Source organism: Pagrus major, chromosome 16 (assembly GCF_040436345.1).
Source record: "Pagrus major chromosome 16, Pma_NU_1.0".
Classification (NCBI taxonomy): Eukaryota; Metazoa; Chordata; class Actinopteri; order Spariformes; family Sparidae; genus Pagrus; species Pagrus major.
Window position 1 is genome coordinate 23112349 of NC_133230.1, and position 26885 is coordinate 23139233.

At 37.1% G+C, this 26885-nt stretch overlaps 1 protein-coding gene across 1 annotated transcript in view; it reads right to left on the reverse strand.

The window, feature by feature from the left end:
- impg1b (interphotoreceptor matrix proteoglycan 1b) overlaps positions 1–25439 on the reverse strand; it is an 88670-nt gene extending 63231 nt beyond the window's left edge. Inside the window, exons 1-2 of the mRNA XM_073483197.1 lie at positions 25434–25439; positions 25212–25266 (exon numbers count right to left, since the gene is read on the reverse strand). Coding sequence (XP_073339298.1) covers positions 25212–25266; positions 25434–25439 — 61 coding nt within the window. The remainder of the gene's footprint in view (positions 1–25211; positions 25267–25433) is intronic.
- Between the last annotated feature and the right edge of the window lie 1446 nt (positions 25440–26885).

The window sequence follows — 26885 nt, forward strand, 5'->3', positions numbered from 1 at the left end:
AAAAAATTGTGCGGTGTATTCGCCAAAAATGGTGATTTTTCATTAAAATATTCATGAAAAATAGAAATTCAACTACAAGACCAATAAAAACTGCTGTGTCTCATTCTACCAGTATAACAAGACATGTCGGCATTGATTTGGAGTCGATGGCTCAAATGACCTGGGAGCTATTGAAAAAATCGGGCGGTGTATTCGCCAAAAATGGTGATTTTTCATTAAAATATTCATGAAAAATAGAAATTCCACTAAATTCCAATAAAAACTGCTGTGTCTCATTCTGCCAGTATAACAAGACATGTCGGCATTGATTTGGAGTCGATGGCTCAAATGACCTGGGAGCTATTGAAAAAATCGGGCGGTGTATTCGCCAAAAATGGTGATTTTTCATTAAAATATTCATGAAAAATAGAAATTCAACTACAATACCAATAAAAACTGCTGTGTCTCATTCTACCAGTATAACAAGACATGTCGGCATTGATTTGGAGTCGATGGCTCAAATGACCTGGGAGCTATTGAAAAAAGTCGGGCGGTGTATTCGCGAAAAATGGTGATTTTTCATTAAAATATTCATGAAAAATACAAATTCCACTAAAATCCAATAAAAACTGCTGTGTCTCATTCTGCCAGTATAACAAGACATGTCGGCATTGATTTGGAGTCGATGGCTCAAATGACCTGGGAGCTATTGAAAAAATCGGGCGGTGTATTCGCCAAAAATGGTGATTTTACATTAAAATATTCATGAAAAATACAAATTCCACTAAAATCCAATAAAAACTGCTGTGTCTCATTCTGCCAGTATAACAAGACATGTCGGCATTGATTTGGAGTCGATGGCTCAAATGACCTGGGAGCTATTGAAAAAATCGGGCAGTGTATTCGCCAAAAATGGAGATTTTTCATTAAAATATTCATGAAAAATACAAATTCCACTAAAATCCAATAAAAACTGCTGTGTCTCATTCTACCAGTATAACAAGACATGTCGGCATTGATTTGGAGTCGATGGCTCAAATGACCTGGGAGCTATTGAAAAAATTGTGCGGTGTATTCGCCAAAAATGGTGATTTTTCATTAAAATATTCATGAAAAATAGAAATTCAACTACAATACCAATAAAAACTGCTGTGTCTCATTCTACCAGTATAACAAGACATGTCGGCATTGATTTGGAGTCGATGGCTCAAATGACCTGGGAGCTATTGAAAAAATCGGGCGGTGTATTCGCCAAAAATGGTGATTTTTCATTAAAATATTCATGAAAAATAGAAATTCCACTAAATTCCAATAAAAACTGCTGTGTCTCATTCTGCCAGTATAACAAGACATGTCGGCATTGATTTGGAGTCGATGGCTCAAATGACCTGGGAGCTATTGAAAAAATCGGGCGGTGTATTCGCCAAAAATGGAGATTTTTCATTAAAATATTCATGAAAAATACAAATTCCACTAAAATCCTATAAAAACTGCTGTGTCTCATTCTACCAGTATAACAAGACATGTCGGCATTGATTTGGAGTCGATGGCTCAAATGACCTGGGAGCTATTGAAAAAATTGTGCGGTGTATTCGCCAAAAATGGTGATTTTTCATTAAAATATTCATGAAAAATAGAAATTCAACTACAAGACCAATAAAAACTGCTGTGTCTCATTCTACCAGTATAACAAGACATGTCGGCATTGATTTGGAGTCGATGGCTCAAATGACCTGGGAGCTATTGAAAAAATCGGGCGGTGTATTCGCCAAAAATGGTGATTTTTCATTAAAATATTCATGAAAAATAGAAATTCCACTAAATTCCAATAAAAACTGCTGTGTCTCATTCTACCAGTATAACAAGACATGTCGGCATTGATTTGGAGTCGATGGCTCAAATGACCTGGGAGCTATTGAAAAAAGTCGGGCGGTGTATTCGCGAAAAATGGTGATTTTTCATTAAAATATTCATGAAAAATACAAATTCCACTAAAATCCAATAAAAACTGCTGTGTCTCATTCTGCCAGTATAACAAGACATGTCGGCATTGATTTGGAGTCGATGGCTCAAATGACCTGGGAGCTATTGAAAAAATCGGGCGGTGTATTCGCCAAAAATGGTGATTTTTCATTAAAATATTCATGAAAAATACAAATTCCACTAAAATCCAATAAAAACTGCTGTGTCTCATTCTGCCAGTATAACAAGACATGTCGGCATTGATTTGGAGTCGATGGCTCAAATGACCTGGGAGCTATTGAAAAAATCGGGCAGTGTATTCGCCAAAAATGGTGATTTTTCATTAAAATATTCATGAAAAATAGAAATTCAACTACAATACCAATAAAAACTGCTGTGTCTCATTCTACCAGTATAACAAGACATGTCGGCATTGATTTGGAGTCGATGGCTCAAATGACCTGGGAGCTATTGAAAAAATCGGGCGGTGTATTCGCCAAAAATGGTGATTTTTCATTCAAATATTCATGAAAAATACAAATTCCACTAAATTCCAATAAAAACTGCTGTGTCTCATTCTACCAGTATAACAAGACATGTCGGCATTGATTTGGAGTCGATGGCTCAAATGACCTGGGAGCTATTGAAAAAATCGGGCGGTGTATTCGCCAAAAATGGTGATTTTTCATTCAAATATTCATGAAAAATACAAATTCCACTAAAATCCAATAAAAACTGCTGTGTCTCATTCTACCAGTATAACAAGACATGTCGGCATTGATTTGGAGTCGATGGCTCAAATGACCTGGGAGCTATTGAAAAAATCGGGCGGTGTATTCGCCAAAAATGGTGAATTTTCATTCAAATATTCATGAAAAATACAAATTCCACTAAATTCCAATAAAAACTGCTGTGTCTCATTCTACCAGTATAACAAGACATGTCGGCATTGATTTCGAGTCGATGGCTCAAATGACCTGGGAGCTATTGAAAAAATCGGGCGGTGTATTCGCCAAAAATGGTGATTTTTCATTCAAATATTCATGAAAAATACAAATTCGACTAAAATCCAATAAAAACTGCTGTGTCTCATTCTACCAGTATAACAAGACATGTCGGCATTGATTTGGAGTCGATGGCTCAAATGACCTGGGAGCTATTGAAAAAATCGGGCGGTGTATTCGCCAAAAATGGAGATTTTTCATTAAAATATTCATGAAAAATACAAATTCCACTAAAATCCAATAAAAACTGCTGTGTCTCATTCTACCAGTAAAACAAGACATGTCGGCATTGATTTGGAGTCGATGGCTCAAATGACCTGGGAGCTATTGAAAAAATCGGGCGGTGTATTCGCCAAAAATGGTGATTTTTCATTCAAATATTCATGAAAAATAGAAATTCCACTAAATTCCAATAAAAACTGCTGTGTCTCATTCTACCAGTATAACAAGACATGTCGGCATTGATTTGGAGTCGATGGCTCAAATGACCTGGGAGCTATTGAAAAAATCGGGCGGTGTATTCGCCAAAAATGGTGATTTTTCATTAAAATATTCATGAAAAATACAAATTCCCCCACAATACCAATAAAAACTGCTGTGTCTCATTCTACCAGTATAACAAGACATGTCGGCATTGATTTCGAGTAGATGGCTCAAATGACCTGGGAGCTATTGAAAAAAATCGGGCGGTGTATTCGCCAAAAATGGTGATTTTTCATTCAAATATTCATGAAAAATACAAATTCCACTAAAATCCAATAAAAACTGCTGTGTCTCATTCTACCAGTATAACAAGACATGTCGGCATTGATTTGGAGTCGATGGCTCAAATGACCTGGGAGCTATTGAAAAAATCGGGCGGTGCATTCGCCAAAAATGGTGATTTTTCATTAAAATATTCATGAAAAATAGAAATTCCACTAAAATCCAATAAAAACTGCTGTGTCTCATTCTACCAGTATAACAAGACATGTCGGCATTGATTTGGAGTCGATGGCTCAAATGACCTGGGAGCTATTGAAAAAATCGGGCGGTGTATTCGCCAAAAATGGTGATTTTTCATTCAAATATTCATGAAAAATACAAATTCCACTGAAATCCATTAAAAACTGCTGTGTCTCATTCTACCAGTATAACAAGACATGTCGGCATTGATTTGGAGTCGATGGCTCAAATGACCTGGGAGCTATTGAAAAAATCGGGCGGTGTATTCGCCAAAAATGGTGATTTTTCATTCAAATATTCATGAAAAATACAAATTCCCCCACAATACCAATAAAAACTGCTGTGTCTCATTCTACCAGTATAACAAGACATGTCGGCATTGATTTCGAGTCGATGGCTCAAATGACCTGGGAGCTATTGAAAAAATCGGGCGGTGCATTCGCCAAAAATGGTGATTTTTCATTAAAATATTCATGAAAAATAGAAATTCCACTAAAATCCAATAAAAACTGCTGTGTCTCATTCTACCAGTATAACAAGACATGTCGGCATTGATTTGGAGTCGATGGCTCAAATGACCTGGGAGCTATTGAAAAAATCGGGCGGTGTATTCGCCAAAAATGGTGATTTTTCATTCAAATATTCATGAAAAATACAAATTCCACTGAAATCCATTAAAAACTGCTGTGTCTCATTCTACCAGTATAACAAGACATGTCGGCATTGATTTGGAGTCGATGGCTAAAATGACCTGGGAGCTATTGAAAAAATCGGGCGGTGTATTCGCCAAAAATGGAGATTTTTCATTAAAATATTCATGAAAAATACAAATTCCACTAAAATCCAATAAAAAGTGCTGTGTCTCATTCTACCAGTATAACAAGACATGTCGGCATTGATTTCGAGTCGATGGCTCAAATGACCTGTGAGCTATTGAAAAAATCGGGCGGTGCATTCGCCAAAAATGGTGATTTTTCATTAAAATATTCATGAAAAATAGAAATTCCACTAAAATCCAATAAAAACTGCTGTGTCTCATTCTACCAGTATAACAAGACATGTCGGCATTGATTTGGAGTCGATGGCTCAAATGACCTGGGAGCTATTGAAAAAATCAGACAGTGTATTCGCCAAAAATGGTGATTTTTCATTCAAATATTCATGAAAAATACAAATTCCACTAAAATCCAATAAAAACTGCTGTGTCTCATTCTACCAGTATAACAAGACATGTCGGCATTGATTTGGAGTCGATGGCTCAAATGACCTGGGAGCTATTGAAAAAATCGGGCGGTGTATTCGCCAAAAATGGTGATTTTTCATTCAAATATTCATGAAAAATACAAATTCGACTAAAATCCAATAAAAACTGCTGTGTCTCATTCTGCCAGTATAACAAGACATGTCGGCATTGATTTGGAGTCGATGGCTCAAATGACCTGGGAGCTATTGAAAAAATCGGGCGGTGTATTCGCTAAAAATGGTGATTTTTCATTAAAATATTCATGAAAAATAGAAATTCCACTAAATTCCAATAAAAACTGCTGTGTCTCATTCTACCAGTATAACAAGACATGTCGGCATTGATTTGGAGTCGATGACTCAAATGACCTGGGAGCTATTGAAAAAATCGGGCGGTGTATTCGCCAAAAATGGAGATTTTTCATTAAAATATTCATGAAAAATACAAATTCCACTAAAATCCAATAAAAACTGCTGTGTCTCATTCTACCAGTATAACAAGACATGTCGGCATTGATTTGGAGTCGATGGCTCAAATGACCTGGGAGCTATTGAAAAAATCGGGCGGTGTATTCGCCAAAAATGGTGATTTTTCATTCAAATATTCATGAAAAATACAAATTCCCCCACAATACCAATAAAAACTGCTGTGTCTCATTCTACCAGTATAACAAGACATGTCGGCATTGATTTCGAGTAGATGGCTCAAATGACCTGGGAGCTATTGAAAAAAATCGGGCGGTGTATTCGCCAAAAATGGTGATTTTTCATTAAAATATTCATGAAAAATACAAATTCTACTAAATTCCAATAACAACTGCTGTGTCTCATTCTGCCAGTATAACAAGACATGTCGGCATTGATTTGGAGTCAATGGCTCAAATGACCTGGGAGCTATTGAAAAAATCGGGCGGTGTATTCGCCAAAAATGGAGATTTTTCATTAAAATATTCATGAAAAATACAAATTCCACTAAAATCCAATAAAAACTGCTGTGTCTCATTCTACCAGTATAACAAGACATGTTGGCATTGATTTGGAGTCGATGGCTCAAATGACCTGGGAGCTATTGAAAAAATCGGGCGGTGTATTCGCCAAAAATGGTGATTTTTCATTCAAATATTCATGAAAAATAGAAATTCCACTAAATTCCAATAAAAACTGCTGTGTCTCATTCTACCAGTATAACAAGACATGTCGGCATTGATTTGGAGTCGATGGCTCAAATGACCTGGGAGCTATTGAAAAAATCGGGCGGTGTATTCGCCAAAAATGGTGATTTTTCATTCAAATATTCATGAAAAATACAAATTCCCCCACAATACCAATAAAAACTGCTGTGTCTCATTCTACCAGTATAACAAGACATGTCGGCATTGATTTCGAGTCGATGGCTCAAATGACCTGGGAGCTATTGAAAAAATCGGGCGGTGCATTCGCCAAAAATGGAGATTTTTCATTAAAATATTCATGAAAAATACAAATTCCACTAAAATCCAATAAAAACTGCTGTGTCTCATTCTACCAGTATAACAAGACATGTCGGCATTGATTTGGAGTCGATGGCTCAAATGACCTGGGAGCTATTGAAAAAATCGGGCGGTGTATTCGCCAAAAATGGTGATTTTTCATTCAAATATTCATGAAAAATACAAATTCCACTGAAATCCATTAAAAACTGCTGTGTCTCATTCTACCAGTATAACAAGACATGTCGGCATTGATTTGGAGTCGATGGCTAAAATGACCTGGGAGCTATTGAAAAAATCGGGCGGTGTATTCGCCAAAAATGGAGATTTTTCATTAAAATATTCATGAAAAATACAAATTCCACTAAAATCCAATAAAAAGTGCTGTGTCTCATTCTACCAGTATAACAAGACATGTCGGCATTGATTTCGAGTCGATGGCTCAAATGACCTGTGAGCTATTGAAAAAATCGGGCGGTGCATTCGCCAAAAATGGTGATTTTTCATTAAAATATTCATGAAAAATAGAAATTCCACTAAAATCCAATAAAAACTGCTGTGTCTCATTCTACCAGTATAACAAGACATGTCGGCATTGATTTGGAGTCGATGGCTCAAATGACCTGGGAGCTATTGAAAAAATCAGACAGTGTATTCGCCAAAAATGGTGATTTTTCATTCAAATATTCATGCAAAATACAAATTCCACTAAAATCCAATAAAAACTGCTGTGTCTCATTCTACCAGTATAACAAGACATGTCGGCATTGATTTGGAGTCGATGGCTCAAATGACCTGGGAGCTATTGAAAAAATCGGGCGGTGTATTCGCCAAAAATGGTGAATTTTCATTCAAATATTCATGAAAAATACAAATTCCACTAAATTCCAATAAAAACTGCTGTGTCTCATTCTACCAGTATAACAAGACATGTCGGCATTGATTTCGAGTCGATGGCTCAAATGACCTGGGAGCTATTGAAAAAATCGGGCGGTGTATTCGCCAAAAATGGTGATTTTTCATTCAAATATTCATGAAAAATACAAATTCGACTAAAATCCAATAAAAACTGCTGTGTCTCATTCTACCAGTATAACAAGACATGTCGGCATTGATTTGGAGTCGATGGCTCAAATGACCTGGGAGCTATTGAAAAAATCGGGCGGTGTATTCGCCAAAAATGGAGATTTTTCATTAAAATATTCATGAAAAATACAAATTCCACTAAAATCCAATAAAAACTGCTGTGTCTCATTCTACCAGTAAAACAAGACATGTCGGCATTGATTTGGAGTCGATGGCTCAAATGACCTGGGAGCTATTGAAAAAATCGGGCGGTGTATTCGCCAAAAATGGTGATTTTTCATTCAAATATTCATGAAAAATAGAAATTCCACTAAATTCCAATAAAAACTGCTGTGTCTCATTCTACCAGTATAACAAGACATGTCGGCATTGATTTGGAGTCGATGGCTCAAATGACCTGGGAGCTATTGAAAAAATCGGGCGGTGTATTCGCCAAAAATGGTGATTTTTCATTCAAATATTCATGAAAAATACAAATTCCCCCACAATACCAATAAAAACTGCTGTGTCTCATTCTACCAGTATAACAAGACATGTCGGCATTGATTTCGAGTAGATGGCTCAAATGACCTGGGAGCTATTGAAAAAAATCGGGCGGTGTATTCGCCAAAAATGGTGATTTTTCATTCAAATATTCATGAAAAATACAAATTCCACTAAAATCCAATAAAAACTGCTGTGTCTCATTCTACCAGTATAACAAGACATGTCGGCATTGATTTGGAGTCGATGGCTCAAATGACCTGGGAGCTATTGAAAAAATCGGGCGGTGCATTCGCCAAAAATGGTGATTTTTCATTAAAATATTCATGAAAAATAGAAATTCCACTAAAATCCAATAAAAACTGCTGTGTCTCATTCTACCAGTATAACAAGACATGTCGGCATTGATTTGGAGTCGATGGCTCAAATGACCTGGGAGCTATTGAAAAAATCGGGCGGTGTATTCGCCAAAAATGGTGATTTTTCATTCAAATATTCATGAAAAATACAAATTCCACTGAAATCCATTAAAAACTGCTGTGTCTCATTCTACCAGTATAACAAGACATGTCGGCATTGATTTGGAGTCGATGGCTCAAATGACCTGGGAGCTATTGAAAAAATCGGGCAGTGTATTCGCCAAAAATGGTGATTTTTCATTCAAATATTCATGAAAAATACAAATTCCCCCACAATACCAATAAAAACTGCTGTGTCTCATTCTACCAGTATAACAAGACATGTCGGCATTGATTTCGAGTCGATGGCTCAAATGACCTGGGAGCTATTGAAAAAATCGGGCGGTGCATTCGCCAAAAATGGTGATTTTTCATTAAAATATTCATGAAAAATAGAAATTCCACTAAAATCCAATAAAAACTGCTGTGTCTCATTCTACCAGTATAACAAGACATGTCGGCATTGATTTGGAGTCGATGGCTCAAATGACCTGGGAGCTATTGAAAAAATCGGGCGGTGTATTCGCCAAAAATGGTGATTTTTCATTCAAATATTCATGAAAAATACAAATTCCACTGAAATCCATTAAAAACTGCTGTGTCTCATTCTACCAGTATAACAAGACATGTCGGCATTGATTTGGAGTCGATGGCTAAAATGACCTGGGAGCTATTGAAAAAATCGGGCGGTGTATTCGCCAAAAATGGAGATTTTTCATTAAAATATTCATGAAAAATACAAATTCCACTAAAATCCAATAAAAAGTGCTGTGTCTCATTCTACCAGTATAACAAGACATGTCGGCATTGATTTCGAGTCGATGGCTCAAATGACCTGTGAGCTATTGAAAAAATCGGGCGGTGCATTCGCCAAAAATGGTGATTTTTCATTAAAATATTCATGAAAAATAGAAATTCCACTAAAATCCAATAAAAACTGCTGTGTCTCATTCTACCAGTATAACAAGACATGTCGGCATTGATTTGGAGTCGATGGCTCAAATGACCTGGGAGCTATTGAAAAAATCAGACAGTGTATTCGCCAAAAATGGTGATTTTTCATTCAAATATTCATGAAAAATACAAATTCCACTAAAATCCAATAAAAACTGCTGTGTCTCATTCTACCAGTATAACAAGACATGTCGGCATTGATTTGGAGTCGATGGCTCAAATGACCTGGGAGCTATTGAAAAAATCGGGCGGTGTATTCGCCAAAAATGGTGATTTTTCATTCAAATATTCATGAAAAATACAAATTCGACTAAAATCCAATAAAAACTGCTGTGTCTCATTCTGCCAGTATAACAAGACATGTCGGCATTGATTTGGAGTCGATGGCTCAAATGACCTGGGAGCTATTGAAAAAATCGGGCGGTGTATTCGCTAAAAATGGTGATTTTTCATTAAAATATTCATGAAAAATAGAAATTCCACTAAATTCCAATAAAAACTGCTGTGTCTCATTCTACCAGTATAACAAGACATGTCGGCATTGATTTGGAGTCGATGACTCAAATGACCTGGGAGCTATTGAAAAAATCGGGCGGTGTATTCGCCAAAAATGGAGATTTTTCATTAAAATATTCATGAAAAATACAAATTCCACTAAAATCCAATAAAAACTGCTGTGTCTCATTCTACCAGTATAACAAGACATGTCGGCATTGATTTGGAGTCGATGGCTCAAATGACCTGGGAGCTATTGAAAAAATCGGGCGGTGTATTCGCCAAAAATGGTGATTTTTCATTCAAATATTCATGAAAAATACAAATTCCCCCACAATACCAATAAAAACTGCTGTGTCTCATTCTACCAGTATAACAAGACATGTCGGCATTGATTTCGAGTAGATGGCTCAAATGACCTGGGAGCTATTGAAAAAAATCGGGCGGTGTATTCGCCAAAAATGGTGATTTTTCATTAAAATATTCATGAAAAATACAAATTCTACTAAATTCCAATAACAACTGCTGTGTCTCATTCTGCCAGTATAACAAGACATGTCGGCATTGATTTGGAGTCAATGGCTCAAATGACCTGGGAGCTATTGAAAAAATCGGGCGGTGTATTCGCCAAAAATGGAGATTTTTCATTAAAATATTCATGAAAAATACAAATTCCACTAAAATCCAATAAAAACTGCTGTGTCTCATTCTACCAGTATAACAAGACATGTTGGCATTGATTTGGAGTCGATGGCTCAAATGACCTGGGAGCTATTGAAAAAATCGGGCGGTGTATTCGCCAAAAATGGTGATTTTTCATTCAAATATTCATGAAAAATAGAAATTCCACTAAATTCCAATAAAAACTGCTGTGTCTCATTCTACCAGTATAACAAGACATGTCGGCATTGATTTGGAGTCGATGGCTCAAATGACCTGGGAGCTATTGAAAAAATCGGGCGGTGTATTCGCCAAAAATGGTGATTTTTCATTCAAATATTCATGAAAAATACAAATTCCCCCACAATACCAATAAAAACTGCTGTGTCTCATTCTACCAGTATAACAAGACATGTCGGCATTGATTTCGAGTCGATGGCTCAAATGACCTGGGAGCTATTGAAAAAATCGGGCGGTGCATTCGCCAAAAATGGAGATTTTTCATTAAAATATTCATGAAAAATACAAATTCCACTAAAATCCAATAAAAACTGCTGTGTCTCATTCTACCAGTATAACAAGACATGTCGGCATTGATTTGGAGTCGATGGCTCAAATGACCTGGGAGCTATTGAAAAAATCGGGCGGTGTATTCGCCAAAAATGGTGATTTTTCATTCAAATATTCATGAAAAATACAAATTCCACTGAAATCCATTAAAAACTGCTGTGTCTCATTCTACCAGTATAACAAGACATGTCGGCATTGATTTGGAGTCGATGGCTAAAATGACCTGGGAGCTATTGAAAAAATCGGGCGGTGTATTCGCCAAAAATGGAGATTTTTCATTAAAATATTCATGAAAAATACAAATTACACTAAAATCCAATAAAAAGTGCTGTGTCTCATTCTACCAGTATAACAAGACATGTCGGCATTGATTTCGAGTCGATGGCTCAAATGACCTGTGAGCTATTGAAAAAATCGGGCGGTGCATTCGCCAAAAATGGTGATTTTTCATTAAAATATTCATGAAAAATAGAAATTCCACTAAAATCCAATAAAAACTGCTGTGTCTCATTCTACCAGTATAACAAGACATGTCGGCATTGATTTGGAGTCGATGGCTCAAATGACCTGGGAGCTATTGAAAAAATCAGACAGTGTATTCGCCAAAAATGGTGATTTTTCATTCAAATATTCATGCAAAATACAAATTCCACTAAAATCCAATAAAAACTGCTGTGTCTCATTCTACCAGTATAACAAGACATGTCGGCATTGATTTGGAGTCGATGGCTCAAATGACCTGGGAGCTATTGAAAAAATCGGGCGGTGTATTCGCCAAAAATGGTGATTTTTCATTCAAATATTCATGAAAAATACAAATTCGACTAAAATCCAATAAAAACTGCTGTGTCTCATTCTGCCAGTATAACAAGACATGTCGGCATTGATTTGGAGTCGATGGCTCAAATGACCTGGGAGCTATTGAAAAAATCGGGCGGTGTATTCGCTAAAAATGGTGATTTTTCATTAAAATATTCATGAAAAATAGAAATTCCACTAAATTCCAATAAAAACTGCTGTGTCTCATTCTACCAGTATAACAAGACATGTCGGCATTGATTTGGAGTCGATGACTCAAATGACCTGGGAGCTATTGAAAAAATCGGGCGGTGTATTCGCCAAAAATGGAGATTTTTCATTAAAATATTCATGAAAAATACAAATTCCACTAAAATCCAATAAAAACTGCTGTGTCTCATTCTACCAGTATAACAAGACATGTCGGCATTGATTTGGAGTCGATGGCTCAAATGACCTGGGAGCTATTGAAAAAATCGGGCGGTGTATTCGCCAAAAATGGTGATTTTTCATTCAAATATTCATGAAAAATACAAATTCCCCCACAATACCAATAAAAACTGCTGTGTCTCATTCTACCAGTATAACAAGACATGTCGGCATTGATTTCGAGTAGATGGCTCAAATGACCTGGGAGCTATTGAAAAAAATCGGGCGGTGTATTCGCCAAAAATGGTGATTTTTCATTAAAATATTCATGAAAAATACAAATTCTACTAAATTCCAATAACAACTGCTGTGTCTCATTCTGCCAGTATAACAAGACATGTCGGCATTGATTTGGAGTCAATGGCTCAAATGACCTGGGAGCTATTGAAAAAATCGGGCGGTGTATTCGCCAAAAATGGTGATTTTTCATTCAAATATTCATGAAAAATACAAATTCCCCCACAATACCAATAAAAACTGCTGTGTCTCATTCTACCAGTATAACAAGACATGTCGGCATTGATTTCGAGTAGATGGCTCAAATGACCTGGGAGCTTTTGAATTAAATCGGGCGGTGTATTCGCCAAAAATGGTGATTTTTCATTAAAATATTCATGAAAAATACAAATTCCACTAAAATCCAATAAAAACTGCTGTGTCTCATTCTACCAGTATAACAAGACATGTCGGCATTGATTTGGAGTCGATGGCTCAAATGACCTGGGAGCTATTGAAAAAATCGGGCGGTGTATTCGCCAAAAATGGTGATTTTTCATTCAAATATTCATGAAAAATACAAATTCCACTGAAATCCATTAAAAACTGCTGTGTCTCATTCTACCAGTATAACAAGACATGTCGGCATTGATTTGGAGTTGATGGCTCAAATGACCTGGGAGCTATTGAAAAAATCGGGCGGTGTATTCGCCAAAAATGGTGATTTTTCATTCAAATATTCATGAAAAATAGAAATTCTACTAAATTCCAATAACAACTGCTGTGTCTCATTCTGCCAGTATAACAAGACATGTCGGCATTGATTTGGAGTCAATGGCTCAAATGACCTGGGAGCTATTGAAAAAATCGGGCGGTGTATTCGCCAAAAATGGTGATTTTTCATTCAAATATTCATGAAAAATACAAATTCCACTAAATTCCAATAAAAACTGCTGTGTCTCATTCTGCCAGTATAACAAGACATGTCGGCATTGATTTGGAGTCGATGGCTAAAATGACCTGGGAGCTATTGAAAAAATCGGGCGGTGTATTCGCCAAAAATGGAGATTTTTCATTAAAATATTCATGAAAAATACAAATTCCACTAAAATCCAATAAAAACTGCTGTGTCTCATTCTACCAGTATAACAAGACATGTCGGCATTGATTTCGAGTCGATGGCTCAAATGACCTGGGAGCTATTGAAAAAATCGGGCGGTGCATTCGCCAAAAATGGTGATTTTTCATTAAAATATTCATGAAAAATACAAATTCCACTGAAATCCATTAAAAACTGCTGTGTCTCATTCTACCAGTATAACAAGACATGTCGGCATTGATTTGGAGTTGATGGCTCAAATGACCTGGGAGCTATTGAAAAAATCGGGCGGTGTATTCGCCAAAAATGGTGATTTTTCATTCAAATATTCATGAAAAATAGAAATTCTACTAAATTCCAATAACAACTGCTGTGTCTCATTCTGCCAGTATAACAAGACATGTCGGCATTGATTTGGAGTCGATGGCTCAAATGACCTGGGAGCTATTGAAAAAATCGGGCGGTGTATTCGCCAAAAATGGTGATTTTTCATTCAAATATTCATGAAAAATACAAATTCCACTAAAATCCAATAAAAACTGCTGTGTCTCATTCTACCAGTATAACAAGACATGTCGGCATTGATTTGGAGTCGATGGCTCAAATGACCTGGGAGCTATTGAAAAAATCGGGCGGTGTATTCGCCAAAAATGGTGATTTTTCATTCAAATATTCATGAAAAATACAAATTCGACTAAAATCCAATAAAAACTGCTGTGTCTCATTCTGCCAGTATAACAAGACATGTCGGCATTGATTTGGAGTCGATGGCTCAAATGACCTGGGAGCTATTGAAAAAATCGGGCGGTGTATTCGCTAAAAATGGTGATTTTTCATTAAAATATTCATGAAAAATAGAAATTCCACTAAATTCCAATAAAAACTGCTGTGTCTCATTCTACCAGTATAACAAGACATGTCGGCATTGATTTGGAGTCGATGGCTCAAATGACCTGGGAGCTATTGAAAAAATCGGGCGGTGTATTCGCCAAAAATGCTGATTTTTCATGAAAATATTCATGAAAAATACAAATTCCACTAAAATCCAATAAAAACTGCTGTGTCTCATTCTGCCAGTATAACAAGACATGTCGGCATTGATTTGGAGTCGATGGCTCAAATGACCTGGGAGCTATTGAAAAAATCGGGCGGTGTATTCGCCAAAAATGGTGATTTTTCATTAAAATATTCATGAAAAATAGAAATTCAACTACAATACCAATAAAAACTGCTGTGTCTCATTCTACCAGTATTACAAGACATGTCGGCATTGATTTGGAGTCGATGGCTCAAATGACCTGGGAGCTATTGAAAAAATCGGGCGGTGTATTCGCCAAAAATGGTGATTTTTCATTCAAATATTCATGAAAAATACAAATTCCACTAAAATCCAATAAAAACTGCTGTGTCTCATTCTACCAGTATAACAAGACATGTCGGCATTGATTTGGAGTCGATGGCTCAAATGACCTGGGAGCTATTGAAAAAATCGGGCGGTGTATTCGCCAAAAATGGTGATTTTTCATTCAAATATTCATGAAAAATACAAATTCCCCCACAATACCAATAAAAACTGCTGTGTCTCATTCTACCAGTATAACAAGACATGTTGGCATTGATTTCGAGTCGATGGCTCAAATGACCTGGGAGCTATTGAAAAAATCGGGCGGTGCATTCGCCAAAAATGGTGATTTTTCATTAAAATATTCATGAAAAATACAAATTCCACTAAAATCCAATAAAAACTGCTGTGTCTCATTCTACCAGTATAACAAGACATGTCGGCATTGATTTGGAGTCGATGGCTCAAATGACCTGGGAGCTATTGAAAAAATCGGGCGGTGTATTCGCCAAAAATGGTGATTTTTAATGAAAATATTCATGAAAAATATAAATTCCACTAAATTCCAATAAAAACTGCTGTGTCTCATTCTACCAGTATAACAAGACATGCTGGCATTGATTTGGAGTCGATGGCTCAAATGACCTGGGAGCTATTGAAAAAATTGGGCGGTGTATTCGCCAAAAATGCTGATTTTTCATTCAAATATTCATGAAAAATACAAATTCCACTAAAATCCAATAAAAACTGCTGTGTCTCATTCTGCCAGTATAACAAGACATGTCGGCATTGATTTGGAGTCGATGGCTCAAATGACCTGGGAGCTATTGAAAAAATCGGGCGGTGTATTCGCCAAAAATGGTGATTTTTCATTCAAATATTCATGAAAAATACAAATTCCACTAAATTCCAATAAAAACTGCTGTGTCTCATTCTACCAGTATAACAAGACATGTCGGCATTGATTTGGAGTCGATGGCTCAAATGACCTGGGAGCTATTGAAAAAATCGGGCGGTGTATTCGCCAAAAATGGTGATTTTTCATTCAAATATTCATGAAAAATACAAATTCCCCCACAATACCAATAAAAACTGCTGTGTCTCATTCTACCAGTATAACAAGACATGTCGGCATTGATTTCGAGTAGATGGCTCAAATGACCTGGGAGCTTTTGAATTAAATCGGGCGGTGTATTCGCCAAAAATGGTGATTTTTCATTAAAATATTCATGAAAAATACAAATTCCACTAAAATCCAATAAAAACTGCTGTGTCTCATTCTACCAGTATAACAAGACATGTCGGCATTGATTTGGAGTCGATGGCTCAAATGACCTGGGAGCTATTGAAAAAATCGGGCGGTGTATTCGCCAAAAATGGTGATTTTTCATTCAAATATTCATGAAAAATACAAATTCCACTGAAATCCATTAAAAACTGCTGTGTCTCATTCTACCAGTATAACAAGACATGTCGGCATTGATTTGGAGTTGATGGCTCAAATGACCTGGGAGCTATTGAAAAAATCGGGCGGTGTATTCGCCAAAAATGGTGATTTTTCATTCAAATATTCATGAAAAATAGAAATTCTACTAAATTCCAATAACAACTGCTGTGTCTCATTCTGCCAGTATAACAAGACATGTCGGCATTGATTTGGAGTCAATGGCTCAAATGACCTGGGAGCTATTGAAAAAATCGGGCGGTGTATTCGCCAAAAATGGTGATTTTTCATTCAAATATTCATGAAAAATACAAATTCCACTAAATTCCAATAAAAACTGCTGTGTCTCATTCTGCCAGTATAACAAGACATGTCGGCATTGATTTGGAGTCGATGGCTAAAATGACCTGGGAGCTATTGAAAAAATCGGGCGGTGTATTCGCCAAAAATGGAGATTTTTCATTAAAATATTCATGAAAAATACAAATTCCACTAAAATCCAATAAAAACTGCTGTGTCTCATTCTACCAGTATAACAAGACATGTCGGCATTGATTTCGAGTCGATGGCTCAAATGACCTGGGAGCTATTGAAAAAATCGGGCGGTGCATTCGCCAAAAATGGTGATTTTTCATTAAAATATTCATGAAAAATACAAATTCCACTGAAATCCATTAAAAACTGCTGTGTCTCATTCTACCAGTATAACAAGACATGTCGGCATTGATTTGGAGTTGATGGCTCAAATGACCTGGGAGCTATTGAAAAAATCGGGCGGTGTATTCGCCAAAAATGGTGATTTTTCATTCAAATATTCATGAAAAATAGAAATTCTACTAAATTCCAATAACAACTGCTGTGTCTCATTCTGCCAGTATAACAAGACATGTCGGCATTGATTTGGAGTCGATGGCTCAAATGACCTGGGAGCTATTGAAAAAATCGGGCGGTGTATTCGCCAAAAATGGTGATTTTTCATTCAAATATTCATGAAAAATACAAATTCCACTAAAATCCAATAAAAACTGCTGTGTCTCATTCTACCAGTATAACAAGACATGTCGGCATTGATTTGGAGTCGATGGCTCAAATGACCTGGGAGCTATTGAAAAAATCGGGCGGTGTATTCGCCAAAAATGGTGATTTTTCATTCAAATATTCATGAAAAATACAAATTCGACTAAAATCCAATAAAAACTGCTGTGTCTCATTCTGCCAGTATAACAAGACATGTCGGCATTGATTTGGAGTCGATGGCTCAAATGACCTGGGAGCTATTGAAAAAATCGGGCGGTGTATTCGCTAAAAATGGTGATTTTTCATTAAAATATTCATGAAAAATAGAAATTCCACTAAATTCCAATAAAAACTGCTGTGTCTCATTCTACCAGTATAACAAGACATGTCGGCATTGATTTGGAGTCGATGGCTCAAATGACCTGGGAGCTATTGAAAAAATCGGGCGGTGTATTCGCCAAAAATGGAGATTTTTCATTAAAATATTCATGAAAAATACAAATTCCACTAAAATCCAATAAAAACTGCTGTGTCTCATTCTACCAGTAAAACAAGACATGTCGGCATTGATTTGGAGTCAATGGCTCAAATGACCTGGGAGCTATTGAAAAAATCGGGCGGTGTATTCACCAAAAATGGTGATTTTTCATTCAAATATTCATGAAAAATAGAAATTCCACTAAATTCCAATAAAAACTGCTGTGTCTCATTCTACCAGTATAACAAGACATGTCGGCATTGATTTGGAGTCGATGGCTCAAATGACCTGGGAGCTATTGAACAAATCGGGCGGTGTATTCGCCAAAAATGGTGATTTTTCATTCAAATATTCATGAAAAATACAAATTCCCCCACAATACCAATAAAAACTGCTGTGTCTCATTCTACCAGTATAACAAGACATGTCGGCATTGATTTCGAGTAGATGGCTCAAATGACCTGGGAGCTATTGAAAAAAATCGGGCGGTGTATTCGCCAAAAATGGTGATTTTTCATTAAAATATTCATGAAAAATACAAATTCCACTAAAATCCAATAAAAACTGCTGTGTCTCATTCTACCAGTATAACAAGACATGTCGGCATTGATTTGGAGTCGATGGCTCAAATGACCTGGGAGCTATTGAAAAAATCGGGCAGTGCATTCGCCAAAAATGGTGATTTTTCATTCAAATATTCATGAAAAATACAAATTCCACTGAAATCCATTAAAAACTGCTGTGTCTCATTCTACCAGTATAACAAGACATGTCGGCATTGATTTGGAGTTGATGGCTCAAATGACCTGGGAGCTATTGAAAAAATCGGGCGGTGTATTCGCCAAAAATGGGGATTTTTCATTCAAATATTCATGAAAAATAGAAATTCTACTAAATTCCAATAACAACTGCTGTGTCTCATTCTGCCAGTATAACAAGACATGTCGGCATTGATTTGGAGTCAATGGCTCAAATGACCTGGGAGCTATTGAAAAAATCGGGCGGTGTATTCGCCAAAAATGGAGATTTTTCATTAAAATATTCATGAAAAATACAAATTCCATTAAAATCCAATAAAAACTGCTGTGTCTCATTCTACCAGTATAACAAGACATGTTGGCATTGATTTGGAGTCGATGGCTCAAATGACCTGGGAGCTATTGAAAAAATCGGGCGGTGTATTCGCCAAAAATGGTGATTTTTCATTCAAATATTCATGAAAAATAGAAATTCCACTAAATTCCAATAAAAACTGCTGTGTCTCATTCTACCAGTATAACAAGACATGTCGGCATTGATTTGGAGTCGATGGCTCAAATGACCTGGGAGCTATTGAAAAAATCGGGCGGTGTATTCGCCAAAAATGGTGATTTTTCATTCAAATATTCATGAAAAATACAAATTCCCCCACAATACCAATAAAAACTGCTGTGTCTCATTCTACCAGTATAACAAGACATGTCGGCATTGATTTCGAGTCGATGGCTCAAATGACCTGGGAGCTATTGAAAAAATCGGGCGGTGCATTCGCCAAAAATGGTGATTTTTCATTAAAATATTCATGAAAAATAGAAATTCCACTAAAATCCAATAAAAACTGCTGTGTCTCATTCTACCAGTATAACAAGACATGTCGGCATTGATTTGGAGTCGATGGCTCAAATGACCTGGGAGCTATTGAAAAAATCGGGCGGTGTATTCGCCAAAAATGGTGATTTTTCATTCAAATATTCATGAAAAATAGAAATTCCACTAAAATCCAATAAAAACTGCTGTGTCTCATTCTACCAGTATAACAAGACATGTCGGCATTGATTTGGAGTCGATGGCTCAAATGACCTGGGAGCTATTGAAAAAATCGGGCGGTGTATTCGCCAAAAATGGTGATTTTTCATTCAAATATTCATGAAAAATACAAATTCCACTAAATTCCAATAAAAACTGCTGTGTCTCATTCTACCAGTATAACAAGACATGTCGGCATTGGTTTGGAGTCGATGGCTCAAATGACCTGGGAGCTATTGAAAAAATCGGGCGGTGTATTCGCCAAAAATGGTGATTTTTCATTAAAATATTCATGAAAAATAAAAATTCAACTACAATACCAATAAAAACTGCTGTGTCTCATTCTACCAGTATAACAAGACATGTCGGCATTGATTTGGAGTCGATTGCTCAAATGACCTGGGAGCTATTGAAAAAATCGGGCGGTGTATTCGCCAAAAATGGTGATTTTTCATTCAAATATTCATGAAAAATAGAAATTCCACTAAATTCCAATAAAAACTGCTGTGTCTCATTCTACCAGTATAACAAGACATGTCGGCATTGATTTGGAGTCGATGGCTCAAATGACCTGGGAGCTATTGAAAAAATCGGGCGGTGTATTCGCCAAAAATGGTGATTTTTCATTCAAATATTCATGAAAAATACAAATTCGACTAAAATCCAATAAAAACTGCTGTGTCTCATTCTGCCAGTATAACAAGACATGTCGGCATTGATTTGGAGTCGATGGCTCAAATGACCTGGGAGCTATTGAAAAAATCGGGCGGTGTATTCGCTAAAAATGGTGATTTTTCATTAAAATATTCATGAAAAATAGAAATTCCACTAAATTCCAATAAAAACTGCTGTGTCTCATTCTACCAGTATAACAAGACATGTCGGCATTGATTTGGAGTCGATGGCTCAAATGACCTGGGAGCTATTGAAAAAATCGGGCGGTGTATTCGCCAAAAATGGAGATTTTTCATTCAAATATTCATGAAAAATACAAATTCCACTAAAATCCAATAAAAACTGCTGTGTCTCATTCTACCAGTATAACAAGACATGTCGGCATTGATTTGGAGTCGATGGCTCAAATGACCTGGGAGCTATTGAAAAAATCGGGCGGTGTATTCGCCAAAAATGGTGATTTTTCATTCAAATATTCATGAAAAATACAAATTCCCCCACAATACCAATAAAAACTGCTGTGTCTCATTCTACCAGTATAACAAGACATGTCGGCATTGATTTGGAGTCAATGGCTCAAATGACCTGGGAGCTATTGAAAAAATCGGGCGGTGTATTCGCCAAAAATGGTGATTTTTCATTCAAATATTCATGAAAAATACAAATTCCACTGAAATCCATTAAAAACTGCTGTGTCTCATTCTACCAGTATAACAAGACATGTCGGCATTGATTTGGAGTTGATGGCTCAAATGACCTGGGAGCTATTGAAAAAATCGGGCGGTGTATTCGCCAAAAATGGTGATTTTTCATTCAAATATTCATGAAAAATAGAAATTCTACTAAATTCCAATAAACAACTGCTGTGTCTCATTCTGCCAGTATAACAAGACATGTCGGCATTGATTTGGAGTCAATGGCTCAAATGACCTGGGAGCTATTGAAAAAATCGGGCGGTGTATTCGCCAAAAATGGAGATTTTTCATTAAAATATTCATGAAAAATACAAATTCCATTAAAATCCAATAAAAACTGCTGTGTCTCATTCTACCAGTATAACAAGACATGTTGGCATTGATTTGGAGTCGATGGCTCAAATGACCTGGGAGCTATTGAAAAAATCGGGCGGTGTATTCGCCAAAAATGGTGATTTTTCATTCAAATATTCATGAAAAATAGAAATTCCACTAAATTCCAATAAAAACTGCTGTGTCTCATTCTACCAGTATAACAAGACATGTCGGCATTGATTTGGAGTCGATGGCTCAAATGACCTGGGAGCTATTGAAAAAATCGGGCGGTGTATTCGCCAAAAATGGTGATTTTTCATTCAAATATTCATGAAAAATACAAATTCCCCCACAATACCAATAAAAACTGCTGTGTCTCATTCTACCAGTATAACAAGACATGTCGGCATTGATTTCGAGTCGATGGCTCAAATGACCTGGGAGCTATTGAAAAAATCGGGCGGTGCATTCGCCAAAAATGGTGATTTTTCATTAAAATATTCATGAAAAATAGAAATTCCACTAAAATCCAATAAAAACTGCTGTGTCTCATTCTACCAGTATAACAAGACATGTCGGCATTGATTTGGAGTCGATGGCTCAAATGACCTGGGAGCTATTGAAAAAATCGGGCGGTGTATTCGCCAAAAATGGTGATTTTTCATTAAAATATTCATGAAAAATACAAATTCCACTAAAATCCAATAAAAACTGCTGTGTCTCATTCTACCAGTATAACAAGACATGTCGGCATTGATTTGGAGTCGATGGCTCAAATGACCTGGGAGCTATTGAAAAAATCGGGCGGTGTATTTGCCAAAAATGGTGATTTTTCATTCAAATATTCATGAAAAATACAAATTCCACTAAATTCCAATAAAAACTGCTGTGTCTCATTCTACCAGTATAACAAGACATGTCGGCATTGGTTTGGAGTCGATGGCTCAAATGACCTGGGAGCTATTGAAAAAATCGGGCGGTGTATTCGCCAAAAATGGTGATTTTTCATTCAAATATTCATGAAAAATACAAATTCCCCCACAATACCAATAAAAACTGCTGTGTCTCATTCTACCAGTATAACAAGACATGTCGGCATTGATTTCGAGTAGATGGCTCAAATGACCTGGGAGCTATTGAAAAAATCGGGCGGTGCATTCGCCAAAAATGGTGATTTTTCATTAAAATATTCATGAAAAATAGAAATTCCAATCAAATCCAATAAAAACTGCTGTGTCTCATTCTACCAGTATAACAAGACATGTCGGCATTGATTTGGAGTCGATGGCTCAAATGATCTGGGAGCTATTGAAAAAATCGGGCGGTGTATTCGCCAAAAATGGTGATTTTTCATTAAAATATTCATGAAAAATAAAAATTCAACTACAATACCAATAAAAACTGCTGTGTCTCATTCTACCAGTATAACAAGACATGTCGGCATTGATTTGGAGTCGATTGCTCAAATGACCTGGGAGCTATTGAAAAAATCGGGCGGTGTATTCGCCAAAAATGGTGATTTTTCATTCAAATATTCATGAAAAATAGAAATTCCACTAAATTCCAATAAAAACTGCTGTGTCTCATTCTACCAGTATAACAAGACATGTCGGCATTGATTTGGAGTCGATGGCTCAAATGACCTGGGAGCTATTGAAAAAATCGGGCGGTGTATTCACCAAAAATGGTGATTTTTCATTCAAATATTCATGAAAAATACAAATTCCACTAAAATCCAATAAAAACTGCTGTGTCTCATTCTACCAGTATAACAAGACATGTCGGCATTGATTTGGAGTCGATGGCTCAAATGACCTGGGAGCTATTGAAAAAATCGGGCGGTGTATTCACCAAAAATGGTGATTTTTCATTAAAATATTCATGAAAAATACAAATTCCACTAAAATCCAATAAAAACTGCTGTGTCTCATTCTACCAGTATATCAAGACATGTCGGCATTGATTTGGAGTCGATGGCTCAAATGACCTGGGAGCTATTGAAAAAATTGGGCGGTGTATTCGCCAAAAATGGTGATTTTTCATTCAAATATTCATAAAAAATAGAAATTCCACTAAAATCCAATAAAAACTGCTGTGTCTCATTCTACCAGTATAACAAGACATGTCGGCATTGGTTTGGAGTCGTTGGCTCAAATGACCTGGGAGCTATTGAAAAAATCAGGTGGTGTATTCGCCAAAAATGGTGATTTTTCATTCAAATATTCATGAAAAATACAAATTCCACTACAATACCAATAAAAACTGCTGTGTCTCATTCTACCAGTATAACAAGACATGTCGGCATTGATTTGGAGTCGATGGCTCAAATGACCTGGGAGCTTTTTTTCAATAACCCAGGTGACAAGCTCCCTCTAACACTTGGAGCTCTGAAGCAGCACATCTTGAGAGTCCATGTGTATGGGCACAGGCAGCCATTGCTCTGCAGGATCCACAGCTGGATCCTCTGCAAAACGGATACTTCAAACACTCGGATGGCATGCTCAAACCAGTGACCACAGAGGTCCTCCCAGCCCAAAAGGCCATCCTTGAGTTGGTCCAATGCAAGTGTAAATCTGACTGCTCTTCTTAAAGGTGCTCCTGCATAGCTAAGGACTTAGCCTGTACTGACATGTGTCAGTGCAGCAGCCAGTGCCAGAACGATGACTATTCCCAAGCCGTGATGCATGAAAGCGATGATGATTATGATGATGTGTAGAAACTGTCTAATTAAAAAGGTTGCTTAATCATACTGTGGTCTAAATGTGCATGTGGATAGTTCCAGAACATCCAAGTTTTACATTAGCTAATTTTAAACTCAAAGAAAAAACTCTTCAATAAAAGGAACTCTGAGTTATCTGACCAACTGCTTGTGATGTGTAGTTTTTTTACCCATATTGTGGATGTATTTCAGTGGGATGATAAAAAAAAACGTGTTTTTTGAGGAACATGGAATATTAAATGCCAACAACTTTTCATTACAATCATATTGCAAGAAAACAACCACACCGGGTCATTTTTGACCCACTTATGCATCTATGGGTTAATGTGGTAAATATTTGTAGCTTTGTACCTAGCACCATTGGATTCCCTGACCCTGAAAATGTGGGTTTAGCAGTTAAAATCAACATTCCAGCTCATTCAGAAGCCGAGGTATTACAAATTAAAGTTTTACGGTGGCCATTTTTAAAAATTCAATATGGCCGCCACATAGACATCTGGGCAAATGCAAACATTGATTTTCTGACTCCTTATACAATAACCTTTCCAAAAATGTATAGCTTAGCAAATCCTCAAAAAAATCCCACAAAATTATATAGTGAACCTGACTATTTTCATTACAAAGATATTGCAAGAAAACAACCACACCGGGTCATTTTTTACCTACTCATGCATCGAAGGGTTAATATGGTAAAGTGTAACTAGCACCATTGGATTCCTTGACCCTTACAGTGTGGGTTTAGCAGTAAAAATCAACATTCTAGCTTATTCAGAAGCCGAGACATTACAAACATTGATTTTCTGACTCCTTATACAATAGCCTTTCCAAAAATGTATAGTTTAGCAAATCCCCCAAAAAATCCCACAAAGGTTAAAATCTAAATATACTGAACCTGACTGTAGCAGTCCCTTTGTTTGAGACTTGCTGTGTTCCAAAATCCCTCCAGACTAATTGCAGGGGATTCAGATCACCTGTGTGCAGGGTGGGGAGACTGACTCCTGATTGAGGAGTGGAAGCAGCTTGGGGCATTTCCCTCCCAGCCAATCATGGTGTGACAAGGCCCTTTTTGTGAAGGCTTAAAAGAGGTGGGGAATGGCACCCAGGTGGCTCTCACACTCATTCTGAATCTGTCCCTGACTCACTGAGAACTTTATTCCCCTTAGAGTGCCAGCCAGAAACGCTGGTCTGTTTAGGCCCTATTGTGTTTTCTTTGCTGCCCACATTATTTATTGTCCAAGTAGCAGATATTGGGCATTCCCCCTAGATTTACATGTTTTTTGTTTATATTTTTATGTAGGTTGGGCTGGCCTGGAAGCATTTTACTGCCAGTACCACCACAAGTTCTGATTTTGTAGGTTTCCACACAGATTTTTTCTGCCCTACTGACAAATCAACACAGTGGTGAGATAAAGGATTTATTTAGGGAGCAACACAATACAGTAAGGAGGAAAAGAGAAAGCAGTTAAAATGGATAATTAACTTCATCAGCCTGGCCAAATGCTGTTCTTATCCCAGTTTCCAGGTCAGTTCGGATTTGTCTCACTAACCCATGCACAAAGATGCATGTGCATCTAACACATTACACATGACAGGTTGTCCCCACACTCAGTTATAGGCCATCAGACTTTCATCAAAACACAGTGTTAGCCTTATACAACCTGTTCAAAGCAACATGAGACAAGCGCTCATGTGGTGATGCTGCACAAGGACAAGTCAAATGGGGAGACACACTTTAAAACAAATGATGACATCCTCTCTCCTGAGCAGAAAACCATTGAGTCATCCGCATATGAAACATATAACAGAATATAAGATTGAGGCGGCTTTCAGATCTCTTTTAAATGACCTATTAAAGATAACACATGCAATGAGAGCTTGAAAAAGGCTCATGGCTTTGAGAGGAATTATATCCAAAGTTGTCTCCAGTTGACAGGTGGAAGTGTAGAGATTAATCGCTCGTGTCTTTGTTCTCTGTAAGAGGTGCCAATGTAGAGGCCCAGGAGGGTTCCCTCCAGCTGTCCGAGCTGAAAAGGAGTTAAAAGGCGGCGTTCCCCGGCTGCTTCGACGAAGATGGAAACGTGACTCCAGGTATCCCGCAAAATGGAGCCTGTTTATCATGTTCCCCATGGGGAGGCTTCATTTTCTGTTGAAGGAAGGGAGTAAAGCAGCAGGAACGACAGTGATAGAGGGTTTATGCGGAGCGAGGCATGGGGAGGCAGATGATATAAAGAAACTGAACGGAAAATGGGGAATGGAGAAATTGAAGACAGAGGGAAGAGGGAAGAAGAGGGAGGAGGAGATGGAAGATATAGTGGGATGGAGCTGGAGAAACGGCAATGTATGGCAGGCGAACAAAGAAGAGAAGGGTGAAAAGCAGAGAAGGAGGTCAAGTCAATTGACAGCCCATCAGGGAAGCATTTCTGTCCTGGTGTATTAATCCACACCTGCTCACAACCCGCTGCAGCATGACAGAGCCAGCACAGAAACCATGACTATATCCACCACAGAATATAAACCTGTCAAAACTGCATCAGCTACAGAGCAACACATGCATTGCTGTGGTGTG